General features: G+C 29.1%; 3 protein-coding genes across 4 annotated transcripts; all 3 read right to left on the bottom strand.

Annotated features, from left to right (window-relative positions):
• Positions 1–1,393: 1,393 nt before the first annotated feature.
• On the bottom strand, positions 1,394–6,624 carry LOC145753420 (properdin-like). Its single transcript, XM_082569833.1, has 11 exons — positions 6,290–6,624; positions 5,783–5,955; positions 5,371–5,535; positions 4,737–4,904; positions 4,133–4,300; positions 3,678–3,845; positions 3,193–3,360; positions 2,571–2,804; positions 2,227–2,349; positions 1,770–1,889; positions 1,394–1,536 (listed from the first exon to the last, which is right to left on the bottom strand). The coding sequence occupies exons 1-11, from the start codon at positions 6,361–6,363 to the stop codon at positions 1,394–1,396; spliced, it is 1,704 nt and encodes a 567-aa protein (XP_082425959.1). The 5' UTR covers positions 6,364–6,624.
• Positions 6,625–6,757: 133 nt separating this feature from the next.
• Positions 6,758–12,718, bottom strand: LOC145752381 (uncharacterized). Of its 2 annotated transcripts, XM_082568659.1 has the most exons (17): positions 12,616–12,718; positions 12,208–12,330; positions 11,836–11,883; positions 11,475–11,585; positions 11,262–11,360; positions 10,973–11,071; positions 10,823–10,885; positions 10,594–10,686; positions 10,031–10,240; positions 9,802–9,888; positions 9,590–9,646; positions 8,783–8,887; positions 8,212–8,307; positions 7,946–8,015; positions 7,462–7,527; positions 7,250–7,296; positions 6,758–7,133 (listed from the first exon to the last, which is right to left on the bottom strand). In XM_082568659.1, exons 1-17 carry the CDS (start codon positions 12,700–12,702, stop codon positions 7,092–7,094), a joined length of 1,503 nt encoding a protein of 500 aa, XP_082424785.1. In that variant the 5' UTR covers positions 12,703–12,718; the 3' UTR covers positions 6,758–7,091. The 2 variants fall into 2 exon arrangements, with proteins under 2 accessions (XP_082424785.1, XP_082424786.1); XM_082568660.1 differs by lacking the exon at positions 10,973–11,071.
• A 677-nt stretch (positions 12,719–13,395) lies between these two features.
• On the bottom strand, positions 13,396–20,747 carry LOC145752775 (uncharacterized). Its single transcript, XM_082569109.1, has 18 exons — positions 20,527–20,747; positions 20,311–20,361; positions 19,995–20,158; positions 19,373–19,500; positions 18,862–18,961; positions 18,306–18,387; positions 17,695–17,850; positions 17,071–17,236; positions 16,550–16,718; positions 16,104–16,265; positions 15,642–15,812; positions 15,272–15,354; positions 15,142–15,197; positions 14,424–14,520; positions 14,258–14,334; positions 14,145–14,187; positions 13,944–14,041; positions 13,396–13,767 (listed from the first exon to the last, which is right to left on the bottom strand). The coding sequence occupies exons 1-18, from the start codon at positions 20,659–20,661 to the stop codon at positions 13,600–13,602; spliced, it is 2,106 nt and encodes a 701-aa protein (XP_082425235.1). The 5' UTR covers positions 20,662–20,747; the 3' UTR covers positions 13,396–13,599.
• Positions 20,748–22,332: the final 1,585 nt, after the last annotated feature.

Genomic DNA, 22,332 nt, shown 5'->3' with positions numbered 1-22,332 from the left:
AGAAATTTTTTTAAAATTTGAAACCCCTTTCCTATTGTAAAGCGACACAGGAAAATTCGTAATGGAAATTTCGTCTGTTACGTCATTAGGTACGTGACCGGTAGACTATTTCACCATTCCACGTAAATCAGTAGTTCGGGGGATGCAGTTTATAGTCTCAGTATTCCACTTTCCCGGTTTATTGCAACATAACTGATAGTCAAAATTAAATATATTGTATTTGAACATTTTTAATAAGTAAAATTAATCACGTAATTTTTTTCGCCTTTAAAAATTTAAATATGTTTTGTGTACACTATAGGAACGATTTCGAAACCAAATCGCGACTTTTGTAACCATATAACGCGTTAACTTTAAACGGCTTAAAAATAAACGGCATTTTTAATAAATTATTTATTTAAATATATATAATTTTATAATACTAAGATTTTGTGCTGGTGGCATAGTTATAGGTAATAATTCGTTTTTAAAAATTTATTTTAAATAGATAAATATTTTTCTACTGTTTTAAAATTTTTTTTGTGTACTCTATTAAATTTTGTTGAAATCGCTAACCTTAGTTTGCTAACCTTAATCTAGTTCAAGTCCTTGCTCATGCGATTTTGAGTTTAAGTCGGGACATTTATGACGTCACCATATATTGCAAAAACTTTAAAATACTTCAAAATTATTTGGGTAAAATTTTTAATGTAGGTAGTTATTCTATTATATATTTAATAATATTGAACAAAGTTTTTATTTTTAAAGTGTTCAACTTAGTAAAATCATTATTGGAAGTGTTTGACAAAGTGTAAATTAAGTTTTTGGTTTAATCAAACGTGAAATTAAAAATTGTTTTCTTACATTTCGTAAAAAACGAGCACGTGCTTTAACAGAGCGCTTTATGATACAAAACCTGAGGTTGTGAAGGAATGTCTTGTGGAAGCGCACTAATTATGACGTGACGTTTTACGCCTCGCGCTTAATGGAAAATTTAAGGTTTCAACCGTTTGTAACAAGTGTTACTGTCGAAATAATTAATCCTTTTTAAAATTCGTCATTTTTTGTTGACAATACCTAATTATTTTTTTTAACAACACTTTATCTTACAATACAAGTGTAATATAATGCATATAGCTTATGCTGTTATACATTTTAAACAGTTTTTTAATATATAATTACCTATAACTTTAACAATTAAAAATCGGAAGGTGTAATTTTGTTATAGCATGTCACGCGTTATATTTTTATTTTTAAATATATATTTTAAATATTCCGTTGACTTCATTTTAGCAGATAATATTTATAAAAAAATGGTAATTAAGATGTGTTGTTTTCAATAATACAACGTGTATTAACGAAAATAACCATATTGAAATTACCATTAATAAGATCAACAACGGAATACATTTTTTTAAGTTTTAATTTCATCGACACAACGACCACTTTTGTATTGCAAAAATTTTTTACAATCACAATAATATCCTCCATCTGTGTTAACACATTTTGCTTGCAATCCTTGACAATTGTCTGTGAATGTCAAGCATTCATTAATATCTAAAAATCAAACGTTTTTTTAAACATAGTTGTTGAACTTTTTAATAACAATTTATAAGAATAACTTGTACTTTATGGTACTTCAAAAAATTTATGACCGTACACTGAATAGGAGAATCTGCAGGACCTTACCGTTAAAGAGTTTTTTTTGGACATGAAGCACAAGTGGTTCATGTCCAATAATAAAATAATATTTTTTTTAAACAATGTATTAGGTATTTATTTAATTCCACCTCTACAAGTAATTCCATTCCCCTTATACCCAGCATTGCAATAACAATTGTAATAACCATCTGTGTTTGTGCAGGTTGCATGAGTTGCACAGTTGTTTACCCCAGAACATTCATTTAAGTCTGTGCAAAAAGTTTAAATTTAAATTTATAACAATATAAGTGTCTGATGTTATGGGTAATATTTTATTTAAGGCTTATACCTGTTTAACAAATTCAAAACAAAAAAATGCAGACCATGTTAATATTATATTAAAGGAACTTGGCTTGCAATTAGAAACAGTATTAAGAAAATAGTTCACTAAAATATCATAGTATTACTATAAGTCTTCTTGTTTTTTGAAGTACAAAACTTGTTTTTTGAAGTACAAATTAAAATATAAAAACATTACATTTTTTTTAAAAAAACATTAAGCTAACCTCAAAAAAATCACAAAAATTTTTAAAAACCAGCAATTACCTTCACAATAAAATCCATTGCCGGTATAACCATCTTTACAAACACATGAATAACTTCCCTTTTTATTTACACAAGAAGCAAGAGAGCTACAATCATGGTCATTATTTTCACACTCGTTGATGTCTAAATTAAAGATATCTATAAGTTACTAATACAACCTTGGCTGAACATTTATTTATTCCACCAAAAAAAATATACTACATTTTCAAGAGCAGTTATGTGTTTCCAACAGACATTTATGGGTATCTACAAACCTTTTTTTATTATACATTTAACATCCAAAATTTTGAGTACAAAAAGACAAAAATATTTTTTGAAAAATTTAAAAAAAGAACACACCTTACCATTTTCACAACATTTTCCATTCCAGCCATTTTTACAGGAACAACCATTTGCAGTCAATAAACCATCATGTAAACAAAATCGATTGCATGGTTTTAATTTTTTTAAAGATGGACAACCAAGACCCGCACAGAGTGGTTGAACAATTATTCTTCTTTTTCTGGAAGATAGCCCTTTACTGCCACAAGTGGTTGAACATTCCGACCACTGAGACCAGCTTGTTGTTAAACAATTTACTAACAAATAAAGAATGTGTTACTAGTGCGGTAGTGTGGTGAACCAGTCATGGTGTCGGACTACGAGCTGAACTGTTTCAGGTTCGAGCTGCACCAACTCCACACTATTCGCCATTCATCCCGGCGTTTACAGATATCTAAGAGACGTCCCAAAACGCACGCCCTTACACGATAAAAAATATCAAAAACCTATTCCCTTAAGGGGATATAAAAAAAAAAATAAAATAAAAAAATTAATTTAAAAGTTTAATTAAAAGGATATGGAAAAAAAAGTGTTACTATTTTCACATGGATCAGTATTTTCGTTTTACCAGTTGACATAACTAATCACGCAATATTTAAGATGTTATAAATTAAATAATGCCATAAAAAGGCTAACTTATTCTACCTGGGCAGCATTTAGAGTTACAAGATTTAAATTCCTGTGAGCTTCCAGAACAGAGGCTTCCCCCACAGCGAGCTGACCTAGAAAGTGCACGCGTTCGCGATTGTTTTCCGTTTCCACAAGTAAGGGTACAAGAAGACCATCCTGACCAATCTTCCCATGCACACGACACTTAAAAATTAAATAAAATAGTTTCGCGATTATTTATTCAAAAAATTTTGTTTATGGTGTAATTTTTTTTATGTTTTACAGTTGGTATCACATTTTTTTGTTTGTAACATTATTACGTTAGTCTACAAGAGTGACTTCACTACGAGTTTAAAACAACATTCTGCGAGTTTCAATGTAAAAATTTGAGAACAGGCAAATAAACCCTAGCCTTTAATCTCCAGTAAAATTAACCCATGCAACTAAATCAAGACACTTAATATTCAAGATATATTATTTGTTTCTTAACTAAAAAACACAACTCAATAAATATACCGTACCTGGACAGCATTGAGTATTACAAGATAAATTTTCAGTACTTAACCCTAAGCAAGTTTTACCACCACAGGAACTTTGAACAGAAATGGATCTAGATCGAGTTGTGGTCCCACGTCCACAACTTTCTGAACATGTTCCATATGTAGACCAAGAGTCCCAAACACAGTCCACTGTACAAAAACACAAAGTTAATTCAATAAAAAACTGTAGAAACTTAAGATATTGTATAATCAGGTAATGTAATAAAAGGTTTGAAAAGCGAAACTTAAAGAAAGAAAAATGAAAGAACGGATTGTCGGTAATTAGTTTTTAATTAACGACAATATCCACAGATAAATAGCCTATTCTTTTTATTTCCTAAGATTTCGGCTTTAATTTTTAGTTTTGCTTTATATTTCGTTCTACTTTTCCGGTAGGACTACTTTAATTTCAATTTCCTTATTTTTAGGCGACCCACCTGGACAGCACTGATTATTGCAAGATCTATGTAAGCGTGTCATTCCAGAACAGGGTCTTCCCCCACATTTCGCTTCCCTTTCAGGTACACGCGTTCGATATTGATTTCCGCGTCCGCATTTCAGTGAACAAAAAGACCACCCTGACCAGTCTCCCCAAAGGCACGACACTAAAAATTTAAAATTTATATTTTAATTAGGTTAAAATATACTTTCAAATGCAACAATCATTTTAGATCCGACGCTAAATCCGGATATCGTTATTAAATAACAAGACATTTTAAATACGACATTCGTTAAACCAGGCTGTTTAATTTGAATATGAAATTGTTCGTCACCCCATTAGCCTTTTTACAACATTCTTTATTCGAACAATTTTTGCTGTACCAAATATTTTCAATTATTTAACCATCTTTTAGGCAATTTATATGGCATGGTCTTGATTTTTTTAGGAGCAAAGTTAAAAAAAAACAAGATGTTCGTAATTGACCCCGGACAAGATTTACCCTAGCTTGAAGTTGGTATTAAACCAAAGTAAAGATGTCATTGTTAACTTAAACATTTTTCTTATTGTTTTATAAAAAAGTAAACGTTGAAAAAACATACCCGGACAGCATTGAGTATTACACAATAAGTATTGAATACTTCGCCCTGGGCAAGTTTTACCACCACAGGAACTTTGGACAGAAATGGATCTAGATCGAGTTGTGGTTCCACGTCCACAACTTTTTGAACATGTTTCGTATTTAGACCACGAGCCCCAATCACAGTCCACTGTACGAAGACATGTTTGGTTAATTTAAATGATTAAAGTTTGTTACAATAAAAACTGTAAAAACTTAACACATTGTATAATCAGGTAATGTAATAAAAGTTTGGGAAATCGAAATTTAAGGGAAAGAAAAATGAAAGAACGGAATAAAAAAAAATGTAAATTGTAGAAACAAAACCTTAAAATTAAAAAAAAGGAAATCACGTTGACTGTTTATTTGTTGTTTAGGTCAACATTTTTTTATTTAGGTCAACATTTTTTTATTTTGTTTTCCAAAGAATGGAGGTAAGTTAGGGTAAGTATAAAATTACTCAATTGTCGGTAACTTGACTAACGACAATATTCACAAATAAATAGGTCAAGCTTTTTATTTCATAACATTTCGCGTCTAATTTTTAGTTTTGCTTTATATTGCGTCCTATTTTTCCGGTACTTTATTTTTCATATTTTTAGTTTTAAGCGACCCACCTGGACAGCAACGAGTGTTGCAAGATCTAAATTCATGTATAGTTTTTGAACAGGGACTTCCCCCACAGCTTGCTGCCCTAAAGGTTACACGCTTTCGATATTGTTTTCCGCTTCCGCATTTCAGTGAACAAGAAGACCATCCTGACCAGCCCCAGAGGCACGACACTAAAAAAATTAAAAAGTTTATTTTAAAAAAATCATATACAGTCGAATGCAACAATAATTTTGGATCCGAAATATCGTTATAAAATAACAAAACATTTAAATTACAACACTTATATGAGACAATTGATACAATTGGTAAAATGCTTTAAACCTTGCTGTTCGTTCAAATTTAGGTCCAAGGGTAAAATGGCCTACTGTTATAATACAGCAATATTTACTACTAAGATAGAAGCAAGCGTTGAAATACCTGGACAACACTGTGTGTTACATGGACCAGGACTTGGCACAACACATTTACCACACGCTCCTTTGGCCCTAGAAATATAAGGCGAGGTCTGTACTCCGCCCCCGCATGCAACTGAACAACTTCGCCAACTGTAAATACAAGGAGTGGTATCGCACCTACGACGTCTTCGTCGCCTACAAATATTTTACTTTAAAATGTTTTTGATACTAGTGCAAAAAAGCAATTTAAAATTTATGTTAGCGGTTATTAAAACCTCATAAATCATATATTTATAGTCATATGTACTGTAGGGCCTTTTAAAATGTATATATAGAATCTTATACTTGATATATTTATACTTAATTGTCCTTTACGGCACTTAAAAATGAAAGTGTTTTTAACATCCAAGTAGCACATAAATTCGTTTGGTTTGGTTTTATTAAAAAGGGCATAATTTAATATTTTTAATAAAAAAAGTTTAGACCGATTTTTACAAAATTTTGGAAATACGCCTCTACTTCGACTTACCAGCCTGCTTCGGCTTGGCTGGTAACAAGCAATGCAAACACCAAACACCAAATTATTTTAGTTAGTTTTTTCATTTCTAAATTCTCACTTTTTTATGAATAAAAACAGTGCACTGCTGCAATAACTCCTAAATATAATTAATGTTACTAAATAGTTTGGAAGTCTATATAACAAAATTGCTATACAAGTTAGCGGTATTTGCACACAAACAGGAAATCAGGTTAATTAAGAAGCATTTCTTGCAACGCAACCGGCATCCTAAACTAAATATGAGCCATGTTGAAAAAGGTAATAAAACAATTTTCCTTTTTCATAAACTAAGGTTAGTAAACGGCCGTGTGCGAATATTAATTATTTTTCTAGGCCAATTTTTTTCCAGGCACCATTCAGCGTCGAAATGATTTTCCTTTTTTAAAAAAAAATCCTAATTAAATTTTTAAAGATGGGTCTGAGTTTAATAAACAACAATAAGAGTAAAGCATTTTTACTGAAAATGTTAAAAAAGTTGTGTATGATGAGTTTCTGTACCAATGGCAATTTTGTAATGCATATTTGTATCGAATATTGCTTAAAATCCACTTAACTTAACTATAACACCTATAAAAAATCAACTACTTCACCTTATAAAAAACTACTACAGTACATAAAAATATTAACTCTAAGCCAATCTTAATAAAATTTAAGATTGTTGTGGTTTAGTACAAACAAATATGATAAAAAAATGCAATATTAGAACTTGTAAAAATAGAAAATGATGTTCATATACAGCAATATTTATATTAAAAAAGTAACTTATACAGATCTAAACCTCCCATTCTTGCACATCGTTTTCTTTAACTGGATACTAAATTATTAAATAATCATCATTAAATATATACCTTACATTATGTAGAAAATAGTAAGTTTAGAATCTGATTAGGCAATTAAAAATCTCCTTTTAAAGTTTGTAAATTAACTTACCTCTTTGTTGGAAAGCAGCGGTGTAAAAAAACTTTCTAAAGATGGGTCTATAAAAACAACACCCCACAATTATAACAAATCAAAACAAACTAAAAAATAAGCCAACAAAATTTGGAGCTCCTATATACACTTTAAATAAATCATTGCCCTTAAAATATTTTGTTAAATTATATTAAAATGATATAAAAATAAAATAAATAATTTAAAACAACCTTTAATAGCCTTGGTACTTTTGCTAGTATCAACAACTGAACCTTTTTGATCTACTACTTGCGGCACTGCAAAAATCAAATTATTTATATTATGAACCTAAAAACATATCTTTAGTTGTTTAAACAATATGCTTTTCCTTTTTAAAAAATCCTAATACATAATGTAATTAAACAAAATATTGTAAGTTGAAAACAGGGGTAAATGTAAGTCATACATATAATTACAACAAACACTGTACCGAATAAAACTAACAGTAAAAAGCTGGTGGCATTGCATATTAAATATAACATTTGGCTTCACAACATGAGATCATATGTTTGATTTCCACTGCTTCTGCGTGGTAGCAAATTAATTATCAGTTAATAAAATATTATCTTAAACAGCCTAAGGTAACTCGAGAGTGAATTAAGGTAACTTAAGAGTGTTAAGGTAGTAAAAATGGCCCTTTAAGGATAAAATAAAGAAAAAAAATTTTTTACTCACAGTTGAATGGTTGATGGTAATCATTTAAATTTTGTTCATGAGAGAACGACAAAGATTTGATTTCCTCTGTCTTTAATTAAAACAAATTTTTGTAAATTAAACTATATTTAAAAACAAAACTCAATTACTCATTTCTTTTAAAAATGATATAAATTTACTTAAACTTCAAATAACAATTATACCTAAAATTTTGTTACTACTAAATTATTCCAAATAATAATTATCTAACTTTAAACTAGTTTTTTTTATACATTACATTAATTTACCATTGGTGAGTGCAAACTAGCAGCACACAAAACCATATTAAAAATTGATAATGGGATTGTAATTAAACTGGTTAAGACCATGATCACATAAAACGTCTAAAAAATAAAAGTTAAAAATATAATTTAAAAAAGGAGAATTCTGGGAAGGTATTATTCAATGTTTAAATAAATGTTAAATTAACAACAAATTTACTTTAGTTATAAGTTGTATAGGCTATAATAAATTAACATTTATTGTGGGAAAGCTGACTTAAAGGCAAAAATATAGAGTAACATATATTACTCCAACCCAGGCTTAAGTTGATTTTGGCATTTTGGGGTATTGTTGATTATTTAAAGTGGTTGGTTTTTGCACTTACCATGGGTTTATATTAGTTATAGTGCCTTAGCAAAGGGCACTACAGCAAGAATGATGTGAAAATTAAACCATTAAACCCTGAACCCTATGTTTTGAAGTAAGGGCTTTACCAACTACCATAGGTTAAAGCCAAAGGGTTTAACCAATATCTCGAAGCAAGTTTTATTGAAATTAAGCTTAAATTTTTTCAACTAAAAATTGAATTTGTTGTACCGTGCGCCTAATAGAAGGATAAAAATGAAGACGACTACATTCTGAATACACAACAGATACAGCAGCAATGATAGTTAAAGTTGATAACAATATTTCAGCAACAATCTTAAGAAAAAAATAGTTTTTTTTTTATACTAGGGTACTTTAAATACTAAATTGCAGCAAACGAAGTATTTTATCAATTTTTTTTATATTTATTCATCCTTAATGTGAGAAGGTTGATTCATGACTCAAACATATAGTAACATCCATAAATCTGTTTCAGTTTAAGTTTCCTTTGGCAGTTTGCAGTTATTATAGATTATAATTTAGCCGGCAGCGTGGTGTAGTGGTAAGAACACTTTCTACACCACACATGAGGTCGTGGGTTCAATCCCCACTGATGTCATGCTGTAGCACCCTTGAGTAAGGCGCTATAAACGGCTAATCAGCAGTATAATTATCGGGCAATTATAATCTATAATATCCCAAACTGCCACAGGCAACTCGAGACTGGGTCGGAGTAACTGATGTTACTCTATGTTTAAGTCAAGCATTCGACTTTCCCACATCGAGGATAAAGATATACACTAAAAAAAAAAAAATTGCCTGAAAGTTACACTGATGATTAAGTTTTGGCTCAGCAAAAGTTCATAGCATTTATAGTACCTTACTCAAGAGTGCTATTGCATGTGAGCAGTGGGGATTAAACCCAGGACCTCATGTAGTGAAGCCAAGTGTTCTGACCACAATACCACGCTGCCGGACTAAAATGTTGGCCCAACCAAATATAAACAGTTCATATCACACTAAAAAAAATTTACTTACCAAAATCAACCAGCGCCTTTTTCCAGCAAAAATTCTGACAACTGCGTTTATTACCATCTAAAAAATAACAACGTCATGAATAAGCTTTAAGTAATTTTTATTACTATAATTTTGGGTTAGCAATATTTTGTGAATTATATAAACTTATTCTGTCTGATAAAATTTAAATTACTAAAACAGCAACAAAAAAATTCTGTTTATATGATACTTACAAAAACAAAAACATAAACTATTCCTTGGCCCCAGTAGCGAAAATAAGCTGCTATAGCCGCAATAACACTGATAACAAGTTGCCATAACTAAAAATAATTTTATTCAATTTATCTTGTTTTAATGAAACTTAATTTCACTAATGATAAAATAACATCAATTTTAGATATGTTTCTTAAAGTAACACAAATCCAAAAAATTATTATCGTTAAACATAAGAATAGTATTTACCCCAATTATTTTAATTATTTTTGTAAAATCCTCAGTTCCCTTAGCAGCTTTTTGAAAGATGTCATTTGCAACAAATCTTAGAACGTTAGTGTCAAAAATATGTTTTTTCCAGGACATTTTGTATGTTTTGTACGCATAGCAAGCAATCTCCATTGTAAGTAAGCAAAGTGGTATGATTGACAAAAAAGCATGTATTACAGTTGCACTGCTCTAAAATTTATAAAAAACAGTTGTCTATAGCAATATATATTTGGAACAAGTGCTATGTTATAACATGTTTTTAGCAATCCTTGAGCATCAAGCTAATGGATGAATAATGTGGCGTTGTTGTGTCTGGGACCCAAAGCCCTTTCTCTCATATTTAGATGCTATAACCAGTACACCTACTACCCAACTTTATCTTTAGTTAACAATAACAAACAATGAAATTCTATAAAATACTTTTTGATGTCAACCAAAAAATATTTTTTTCATTTTTATTAAGATTATAATAGGACCCAGGTAAATTGCCAGGTAAATTGATCAATACGATGTTAATGCTAAATGTGAAACAGGATATTTACCGGAAAATTACACAGCCAGTGTCCATATACTGTTATAGATGAGTTTGCTTCAATGAGAAACATAATCATTGCACACAAAGATACTATTAAGCTCTATATAACATAAAATTAAAATATTTTAATTAGCTACAAAAAATTAACAAAAAAATAAAGTTAATATTTTTTAACAAGTTATAAATATTTTGAAAATTTAAAACTGGATAATGTTTCAAATTGGATAATAAAATACCTGCTGTTTTAATTTTTCTGATTGTACTTTTTTTTTAATTCCTGATATTCCATAAATAACAAACTAAACAAAAAATATAAATCTTGATAATTAGTAATCACATTATCAATTTTTAAAGATATTTTCACCAAAAAAATATAATATAATTACCCCAATCCAAAGCAGGTTAAATATATTCCAGTACATGCCAAAAATTAAAACTACAACACATAAAACACATGCTAAACAGCTGCATGTTATTTGAATTATCTATTGGTATAAAAAAAATATAGTTTTGTAAAAAAACATACACTAAAATTTAAAACCAATTTAACTAAAAGTTACTATACACAAAATCATAAAACATATGTAATATAATTTTACAACAAAAAATTTGGTCGTTTAACTATTAAAAACAGTTTGATTTTATTTTAAGCACCATTAAAACACTTTACCTTACCCAGTATGACTTTGAGGACCATTCAAAATTATCACATGAATATAAAATATGTGTAACAGAATTTAGATTCATGATTATTCCAACTGTTATCATAACTGCCTAAAAAAATAAACAAAAACTCTTTTTTGAAAGCCTTTTTAGAAAATCAACAAGTTTTAGGTTTTATATAAATCATTTTTGCACAATATATACACAAATACAAATATTTATTACCAATAGCATCGAGTTATATCTTCCATCCCAACATTCATCTTTGAACATAAGCGAAGTGACAGCAAAAGAAGAAAAAAAAGTTAAAATGGAAAAAACCAAATCAACTGTCATCTAAAAATAATAACAAAATTTGCAAAAATGTAATAAATAAAAATATGCATAACCTTAATATAATATTTTGTTGGTTTAAAACTAATAACTAAAAACTAAAAAATTCTAAATAAAACAAAAATAACTTTTTTAATATAAATAAGTAGTACAAATAAAACAATTTTTTGCAAATAAAGCATAAAGAAATTTATGTTACACATACTATATTGAACCTTATCAAACTTTTAAAATACAAATATAACACACTTACAAATTTACGAGAATCAGATATTAATCCAACAATGCCAGCAACAATGCACTACAAACAAAAATAGTTTTTGTAAGTTTAAAACAAGTTACAAAGAAAAAGTTTGACTTATTGCACAAAAACTCAGGAAACAATATTGACATAGTTTTAATAGATTTTAAATTACTTTTAAATGTAATTTAAAAAAAGTCATTTTAACTTTACATCTTAAACATACTTTTATTCTGGCCAGTCAAAACTGGTAATAAAAGAGTAATAAAATGACAAAACTACATTTTTCGCTATTCTTAAAGTTGAAATAATAAATAATCTATTATACCTGTAGAAAAGATTTTAGTATTATTCGTTGTATATACAAATTTGAAAAATTCTTACCAAAAGAATATTAAGTATAAACAGAGCTAGAGTTGCAGGTTGTCTTTCAATGTGCCACCAATAACAAAGACTATATATAATTGTGAACAATATCATAAGCACAGAAGTGACCAGATAACATGACTAAAAATAATTTATGAAGTTTAATTTTTTTATAAAGATAATTTTAAAAGGATAGTTTTGTATTTAATTTAATTTTTTTTTGATTATTTAAACAGCTGGCTAACCCTTGTCTTCACTATATAAGGTTCTGGGTTCAATCCCCACTGCTTTAAAGCCCTTAAGCAGTTAAGTGATGTACAATACTGATATAAACTCCCAGACTCTTGCTTAGCCAAATACCAATCTGTAATTTTATTAAGGTAAACATAAAACTGCAAAAAAAAATAGAATTGTAAAATTTATTACCCGAATCACTTTGGATATTTTGGCCGCTTTTGATTCTTCAATTAAGTATAATCTAAGTTTATTAAGAACATGTTTAGTTGTGTCCATATTTTAACACAATCCTAAAAAAGAAATAAAAAAATATTTGTACTGCTTATTGTAGTCTGAATCTGTAACCAATACTTTATGCCATTAGGAGGATATTATGTATAAACAAATAAGTAATAGTAAAGTTGATTTAGAACCTTTTTAATTTACGTTTACTGTATACTTGAATGACGTCAGAAAATAGGGAGTTACCCAAAAACATTTAGTTATCCTCTTTATTTATTCAGATTTTTTTTCTTTTGCTACTAAACATTTGTTCTTTCGAAATACCGTGTTTAAACTCTAATTGAGTTCAAAATTTAACTCCTGCAATTTCGAGAACTATTGCGAAAAAGTATTAAAAAAAGTATTTTTAACAATTTTTAATACAAACATAAAAAACAGCCTTATTGTACAATGTGAAATTTATACTTAAAGATAACTAAGTAACGGTTTTACTTGATTTGATATAATAACAACAACAAAAAACTTGTTTATCTTTCCTAGATCTGGTCGTTTGACTACATAAACCAGTCATAGAGTCCCCATTCTTTTAATCTGCATTCTTTACTAACTAATTTTAATACACTAAAAGTAATATTGCAAATTAGATTCGTGACTAAATTTTATTTCAAAGGATCGATATGAAATAGAAATAAATAAATAAAACATAGCTCAAAAACTAAAAGTGAAGAATAAAACAGTAGAGAGAATATAAAATTATAAGTGCTTATCCTAATTAAATTTTTGCTAAGACCAAAGATAATCGAATTCATATCTTTAACATCAGTTATTAGTTACATTTTATGCTAAAACTTTTCTTATAAGCCACAAATAAGTTAGGTAACCATTACTGGTTAGTGGTTAGTTAAATGTAAATATATTAAAATCCAGTAAACTGCATCTAAAATTTTAACTCTAGTGATGTATTTTACCATTTAAAACATACCAATCTATATTAGATTGTTGGTTACAGTCTGATATATAAATATTTATTTCATCATGTCCCTGAATAATGGAGTTAATATTTTGCCAGATGGTTTCAGATGAAACACAGTATTTTTTGATTTTCCAATTTGAAAATATCTGAAAACGAATTTTTACAAATTCAAATTTCATTATTTTTCAATTTGGGTATAGATGTTCTGTACAACATTTTAGTACAAATTCAAATATTTATATAGCACTGTTTTGTGTATTCTTTATTTTTAAACTAAACCCAAGTAATTTAGAATAAATAATAGGTTAGAGTGTTTACTTACTAAATTTTGAGCTTCAATAAGTATACTGACAAGAGTTGTTGATTTTGTGTAAAAATTAAATGACTTAAATCCAGAGCAAAGCATATGCACTAAAGTTTCTTTAAACAAAATTAAGAGTTTTTGCAAAGCTTTTGCAAACTTGTGAAAAAATATACATTCGTATTGCTTTTTCAATTTTAATTGTTTTTATGTTAAAAATACCTTTTGGTGAAGTTTGAGTGTCCAAACCCATAAACCTAGCGTCCTAAAAAAAGGCATGAACAAAATGGTTTAAAACTTAAAAATTGTTTATTTAAAGAATTAAAAATACTTACAAAACTATCTTGAAAGGTGTTATCGATGTGTACATGTCTTTCACTGGGCAATCTTTTCAATGGCAAAGAATAGGAAACTTGAAAGTAAAAAGTTAAAAAATAAAATAGAGACATCTAAATTCGCATTTGCTATTTTACTGTTACATAAACTCTAAGTAGCACTTACCCTTTTCAAAGTCTACATTTTGTTTGGAAATTATTTCAACATCATTGGTAATGTTGTTGTCTAAATTTGATTCAGTTAGAGCTAGAAAATTGCCGGGCTAAATTAAAATGAATATGATCAATATATATATATTTTTTTGTATATATCTTTATCCTTGATGTGGGAAAGTCAAATGTGCGACTTAAACATAGAGTAACATCAGTTACTCCGACCCAGTCCCGAGTTGCCTGTGGCAGTTTGGGATATCATAGATTATAATTGCCCAGTAACTATGCTGCTGATTAAGTGCTGGCTCAGCAGGAGTTCATACCGTTTATAGCGCCTTACTCAAGGACGCTACAGCATGAGATCAGTGGGGATTGAACCCACGACCTCATGGTGGTGTAGCAAGTGTTCTTACCACTACACCACGCTGCCGGTTATATTATGTTTGATGCCGATAGCGCAGTGTAGTGGTAAAAAGACTTGGCTACACAATATGAGGTTATGTACCGATTCTCACTGCCATTGTATTGTAATGCCATTAAGTAAGACGCTATAAACAGTACAATTTCTTGCCAAATTTAAAACCAATTAGCAGATTAAATATCAGGTAACTTTAACAATAAAATTTCAACTGCCGAAAGCAACTCTGCACTTGGTCAGAGTAACTCTATGTTAAAGGTCAGCAAACCCATACAAAAAATAAAAATAGTAAAAAAAATTGTTGATTACTTACATCTGCCAGAATAGCTTCCAACTCACTTTGCACCTGGTCTGGATTCTGTAAGGAGTCTAAAAAACGAAATTAGATTAAACAATTTATTAGTAAATGATAATAATGACATTTATTAATTTCAATGTTTTACCTTGTACGTCCATTTCCATTAAAAGATCTTTTATCTGAGCTGTTTCATCATCATCAACATTCTTATCACTTTCATCGCAATTGCTGCATTTAACAGTTATAAATTATAAACTGAAGCTTATTAAATTTGTTTATTATTTATTTTACACTTTAGTGTCTATAATAACTTGTAATATGCATCGGCTGCATGGTGAAGTGGTAAGAACACTTGCCACACCACCATGAGGTCTTGGGTTTAATCCCTACTGCTCTAATGCTGTAGTGCTCTTGAGTAAGGGTAAGTAGTAAAAAGTAAAGGATGTTACTCTATGTTAAGGTTGCGCATTTGACCTTCCCACATCAAAGATAAAGATATACAAAAAAAATTGTACCATCTTTTCTCCATATAAGGTTGTTTAGTGGGTGAAGGTGTGGTCATTACATCTCCACTTGCTTGACTAACATTTGTGTTCTCTTCATAATTAATACTTTGGGTTTGAGGTGTAGCACAAGAAGTTTCCTCGAATGATAGCATAGTTTCGACACATTCATTTGGCTGTTGGCTGCAAGTATATACTATAAAATAACAAATGTGACAGAATGCTTAATTGGGAAGTTTAATTTAATCCCAATTACAATTTTGGGTTCAATCTCTAAAGTAGGGCACAATAAATTCTATAAACTCCTGCTAAGTCTAAAACAAATCAGCAAACTAGTTATTATGCAATTGTAACCTAACCAATAATATCCAAACTGGCAAAGTCAATTCAAGGCTAGGTTGAATTAATAACACCAAAAATATTGTAGCTAAAGTAATACACATTACGTGGCTAAAGTAATACACATTTAATTACCTATATGATAACTTAGGCCCCAAACTTAGTAAACTTTCTTCCCCCAATTTAAGTAACTCTAGGGATGATTTTCGATTTTCAAACAGAGCAAAAGAATGTTTGAAAATGTTTTTAGTTTCATCTTGTACGTCTTCAGGAACTTCTGCTAATATCTCCAAGGATCTAAAGCAACAATAAAAAAATTCTTTACCTTTTTTTTGACAAATATTTAAAATACTAAGCCAAAAAAGTTATATAGATATTATGGTTCTTGTAATATTTTCTGGTCTATACCAAATTGTTGATAATAAGTTTATGGCCAGCAACAGTAGTAAGTACAAGGTTAATTATACTCAAGGACTTTTCAAAAAGAAAGCAGTAAGAATCAAACCCAATACCTAAAGATGCCAAGTGCATTAATGCAAAAATTAGGTATTAGTTAATTTTAAAAACCAGACAACACTTACCTTTCTGCAATTGTATATAAATATGTACTAGCATCAGGATACAAGGTCACCCATGGTTGCTTCAAAGTCAGCATGTTTAAGAAGAAACAAGCACAAGACCAAACATCACTCTTCAGATAAAATTCACTAATTTTAATAACTTCAGGGGCCAAATATAATGCTGTTCCACCTATTATATCAAAAATGTTAGAAAAATTTTTAAAATTAAATTACCCATTAAAATTAGTATATAATTGTTGGATATTGGGCAAAAAAATCCTTTTCTTAATCTATTATGGTTTAATTAAGTGCTTTTAAATGTTACATCTAACACTAATTTTTTTTTCGTAATAAAAACAATAATAGCGATGTTTTAGGCTAGGTTAACTAAGCATCATGCGGAGAAGTCTAAAATAATTAAATCCTTTATACTTTATGGTCCTCAGTAAGGACTGTTTTGTTAAAAAGAAAATCGACAATGACTGAAAAGTGAAGGTGATTCAACTAATTAAATATTAGCATTAACAACCAATCAAACCTACATAATTTATCCAATTTTATAGAAGACTGATTATGTGGTATTAGCTGAGCTTCACCAAAATCGGCAAGAAAACAATGTCGATAATTGGAAGACAAAACTATGTTTTTGGCTTTTACATCACAATGTACTATGTTCCTTTCGTGAATATGTTTTAAAGCTGACATTACCTTAGAAGAAAAATGGAATGTTATGCCACAAAATTGGTATCCCACCATTACTTATTTTAAGTTTAGGTGTTTATAAATTTTTTGAAAAAAATATGCTTATATTTTTGTTCGCATCTATGTATATTCAATGAAAAATTGCTAAATTGATGGCCAAGCATTAAGTAACGTTTTGTTGCCCTTACCCAGTCTCGTGTTGACTTTGGCAGGCTAAATATTTTACAAACTTGTATTTAACAACAAATCTACGAATGTGTTTTAGGCTGGCAGAAGTAAATACCAGTTAAAACACCTTAGAGTGCTACAGCCAAAAAGAAGTGGGGATCTAACAATAAATGTTATGTAAGAAAGCCACTTGTTCTAAACATTACTCTAAGGCCAACATTTAAAAATAGAAACCAACAAATTAAAAAACTATAATGTTTTTGTACTAAGATAAAGAATTATTTTAAGTTATTTACTTGTTTGTAATAGTAGGTTGCCCAGAATTCTTTGTACAATGGATTGTCATTAACAAATCCGTTAGCCGATATTAAATCATCAATGTTACCACCCGAAGCATAATTCATGAAAACATGAACATTTTCTTTAGATCTTACCGCACCATACAAGTTAATCTAAACAATTTTTATTAAACATTTAAAACATGAATTGAAGTTAAAGTTTCTAAAGGTGGTTTTTGAAAATCTTTTACATACTTAAAAAGCTATATCAAAATAAAATGATTTTTTAGCTTAGTAAACAATATATATATATGTATATAAATGCCTGATTTGAAAACTTAAAAAAAAAACTGTTGTTGTGGTGTGTGGACAAATTATCACAAATATATATATTATTTGTAAGTTGTGCCTTTAATGACAATTAAAATGCAGCCTGCTTAACTAGTCTCCGAAAATATATATAAGTTACATTTCTAAGAAATCAATTTTATGTTATACAGTTAATTGTAAATTAATTACTACATAAAACAAATCAACTTTGAATAAATGTGGGCAGAAAATTGAATGTTTAGTAAAAAGAGTCATAATTTATTTGCAAGACCTTTTGCTAATTCAAAATATAAACTTACAATGTGGCTGTGTTCAATTAAACTAAGAATAAGTAGTTCATTTTTTTGAAAATTATTCTGTGGAATGACCTTTTCTGCAAATCTACAAATAGCAATAAAGAAAAATAAAACATTAACATAACAAAATTAAAAAAAAACATTTGTGTACTTAAAGTAACTTTAATAATAACTTAACATTGAATGATTAACAGAAAAAATATTTAAATCAACTACTGGCATATAAATGGTGAGATCCCTTGTGTTCAGTTCATTAGGTCCTTGGTTTGATCTCCAGTGATCTTATGTTGTAGCGCCCTCGAGTAAGGCGCTATAAACAGTATGAACTTGTGCTAAGCAAACATTTAAGCAGCAGCTTGTAATTAGCGGGCAATTGTAATCTATAATATTCCAAACTGCCAAAGGTAACTTGATACTGGGTCGGAAAAACTAATGTTACTCTATGTTTGGATTGTGAATTCGACCTTTTCACATCAAGGATAAAAAAATGTAAAAAAATTTAAAAGATAGAGTAAAGGAAAAAATAGAAAATAAAAAAAGTTGTTTTTACATGACTTACTCAACAAATTTTTTTCTCATGTAATTAACTTTGTCCACGGCTCGATAAACTCTTCCGAACTGACCAACTCCAATATTCTTTATGCTAGTTATGGTTGAATCTAAACAAAAATTTAAAATACTTTTTAACACAGTTTACTAATACATAGTTGTATGTATATTTATCATTTAAGACTTTTTCAAAATTTTTTTTATCCTAATGTTGAAAGGATAACTTTTTGGGCTTAGAATAGAGTACGTTTGCTATCATGATAGAGTACGTTTGCTATCAGTACGTTTGCTATCATGTCTTTAATTAATTTAGGCACTTTAAGATATTATTGATCATATTTGATCAATGATTATTCTGCCACTTGGTTTTTAGCCCACCAAAAATGGTTTACTCAAGGGTGCTAAAGCATAAAAACAGCAAATATTTATCCCCGGTTCCAGGATCTTATTTAGTGAAGGCAAGTACTCTAAACACTACACCCCAATGCAGATTTGTACCAAAAATAAACAAGAAATAATACCATTCATTGTAGTTGATGATGATATTCTAAAGTATTGTACTTCATTTTTATATGACTGCGCGGAGGAGATTGTCAGGGAATGATTAAGTAAAATTCCCTCAGAATCAACACCATCTGCCAGTTTACTACTAAATAATATAATAAATTTTTTTATAACTTTTATATACAAAAATCGACTGTAGATTAAACATTTTTTCAACATATTTTATGGAATTTTGAACAATTAATAAATATGTATATATATATTTTTTTGTATATATCTTTATCCTCGATGTGGAAAGGTCAAATGCGCAACTTAAACATAGAGTAACATCAGTTACTCCGACCTAGTCTTGAGTTGCCTGTGGCAGATTGGGATTATATATAGATTATAATTGCTCAATAATTATGCTGCTGATTAAGTTCTGGCATAGCAGGAGTTCATACCGTTTATAGCGCCTTACTCAAGGGCGCTACAGCATGGGAGTGGGGATTAAACCCTTGACCTCATGTGTGGTGTATTCTTTATCTTATTTAAGCCAAAGTTTTAACAGAAACATATATTTAACAATGTTATGACAACTTGAAAAAAAAACTTTAGCATTTAACTTCAGGTTTACTAAATTTTAGTAGCCCAGCATACTTTTTATAATCTTCCCAATAGCGTGCAAACATCATGATATCTTTTGGTTTTCCACGAGTTACTTGTCCAAGATATTTAGAAATACTGCTCAAGTAATTAATTGTCGGAATAGGGGACAGAATTGAACTAGGAGATTTTCCTAAGTCAAGGGCATATTTTCGTTTCTAAAAATTTATGAGAAGTTTAAAAAAAATTGAAAAATTTTTTCAACAAAAAAAAAATCATTTTATTTGCTATTGGAAAAAAGTAAAGAAAAGTTATTTTTAAATGTGCACTGAAGTTAATAAATTAACACAAACATTTATTTGTTACTTACAGTTTGAAGACGAACTTTAATTCTTCGATTACTAGTACTTTGTCTATCAGTCTAAAAATGTTTCAATACATTAAAATATACAACAATATAACAATATAAAATGTTTTATTTGCTTAAAAAAGCAAATTTTAAAATCACAAGATAATAATTAAAAGGGCATAGCACCTAGTGTATATAACTTACAATGTACGTTTACGTAATGTTTATATAAAATACCGAAGCTAGTGATTGTGTTGTTGTATTTTCTTCGTCATGTTCAACCGGTTTTTTCTTTTTTAATCTGGAATGTGGACGATTAAATGTAAATTCATCATCATCATCATCGTTAGGAGTTCGCTTTCGAAGAGGCATTTTTTTAATGAACCAACAGATCAACGTTATGTAAGTTAAGAAAATTCTGTAATTTTTAAACAACAAAATATAATATCTAAAACTAATTGTCCTAATTTCCATTGATTTTATAGTTTGATACAAAAAACGGCATTTCCGTTTGTCGAAATATCTAAAAGTCATAACACAATTTGTTGCACCACACACAATCTGAGGTATTTTACCGGTGGGGAAATCCCCATAATAAATTTAAATACAAATTCCTCAAAAAATTACAAAAGTGTTTTTTGAGAAAAGAGATAAAAAAACATATAAATTTAAAGAATATTTTGCAGCGTTTTTCTTATAAAAAACAAACAAAAAAACCCTCCAGCAGCAAGTGAAGATTTCCACAATTATTTTTAACGTGTTCATATTTAATAGCACCTAAACACAATTTAGTTGATGCAGGTAACCAACCTAAAACTTTAATATTTACATTTTTTTATTTATTTAAAAACTGTGCATTCCAAGTTAGGTTATTTCACTTTGACAAGTTTTACCCTTTTATTTAAAAAAAACTAGTAAAAAGGGGTGACAAAAATTAAGTTAACTAATTAACGATAAGTTTTACAGTAAATTTAACATTTTTAAATTAAAAAAAAAATAAAAACAGATGTTTAGTATCATATTTAATTTACGTACAAATGCATGCTAATTTAAGATAAATCAAAATTGTTTTGACCGCTAAAAGATGATAGAGATCTAGGAGAAATTAAGCCACATTTTTAACAGAAATGGCGGCGATCAATATTATTCCGTGTTTTTACGTTGTTAAGTTTTTTATCAGTATATAAATAACAAACCAAAAATTTAAGGTTTTATTTTTTTTTGTGATAAGAGCAATTTTAAATATCAACGCTATATGAGCCTAGATTCAAACTCACCGTACACCGCGCAGTAACAACAACGTGAAATTGAATGAAAACTATTTTTGTCTGCGTTTAAACCCCGCTTAAAATTGATAAAGCGTGCTGTGTGGTCTCAGTAATACCACGATATTTTCACGTTACTGACGCTTGTTTTCAGCTAATGACAGACGGATATAAGCAGAGTAAGAAGAAGTTGTCGTAGAGGAAACTGTACGAGGCGGAAAAAAATTTGGGTTAAAAAAGTAAAGAGCTAAAATCTGGACTTTTTTCTTTTGGTTATATAAAACAACCCGATGTCGAAATGCTTCACTTTGCCAGAAAAACTTGAGGGCTGCTGTAGCTAAGACCATATACCAAAAGTTAGTTAAAAGCATTGCTAAAAATATACTTTAAGGAATGTATATTTTAATAATATGGCGGAAAAATGTTTAGTAATAATTTTCATTATTATTAGATTATTTTATCCTTTTAAAAGATTTCGTGTTCTGGGTAAGTTTTAATGAATGTAACGTAAAGCTTGGATTAATTTACTTTACACGCTACAATTCCCCCTCGTTGCGTTTACCCAACCAGAAATGAATTTGCAAGAAAAATATTTAATTTTCACGCGCAAATCCCAAGAATTTATTTGTCGGGTGACATAATTTTGCTTCCGCGTCGGCGAGGGAAATATGTATTTCAATATAAACACATAATCTTTTAAGGAAAACAGTTGCCGCGTAAAAAAACAACAGAACGAGTTTTTAAACAAAAGCCTTATGTCTTAATAAAAGTTAAAGAA

Source organism: Corella eumyota, chromosome 5 (assembly GCF_963082875.1).
Source record: "Corella eumyota chromosome 5, kaCorEumy4.1, whole genome shotgun sequence".
NCBI classification, from domain to species: Eukaryota; Metazoa; Chordata; class Ascidiacea; order Phlebobranchia; family Corellidae; genus Corella; species Corella eumyota.
This window is presented reverse-complemented; position numbering and strand designations above follow the sequence as displayed.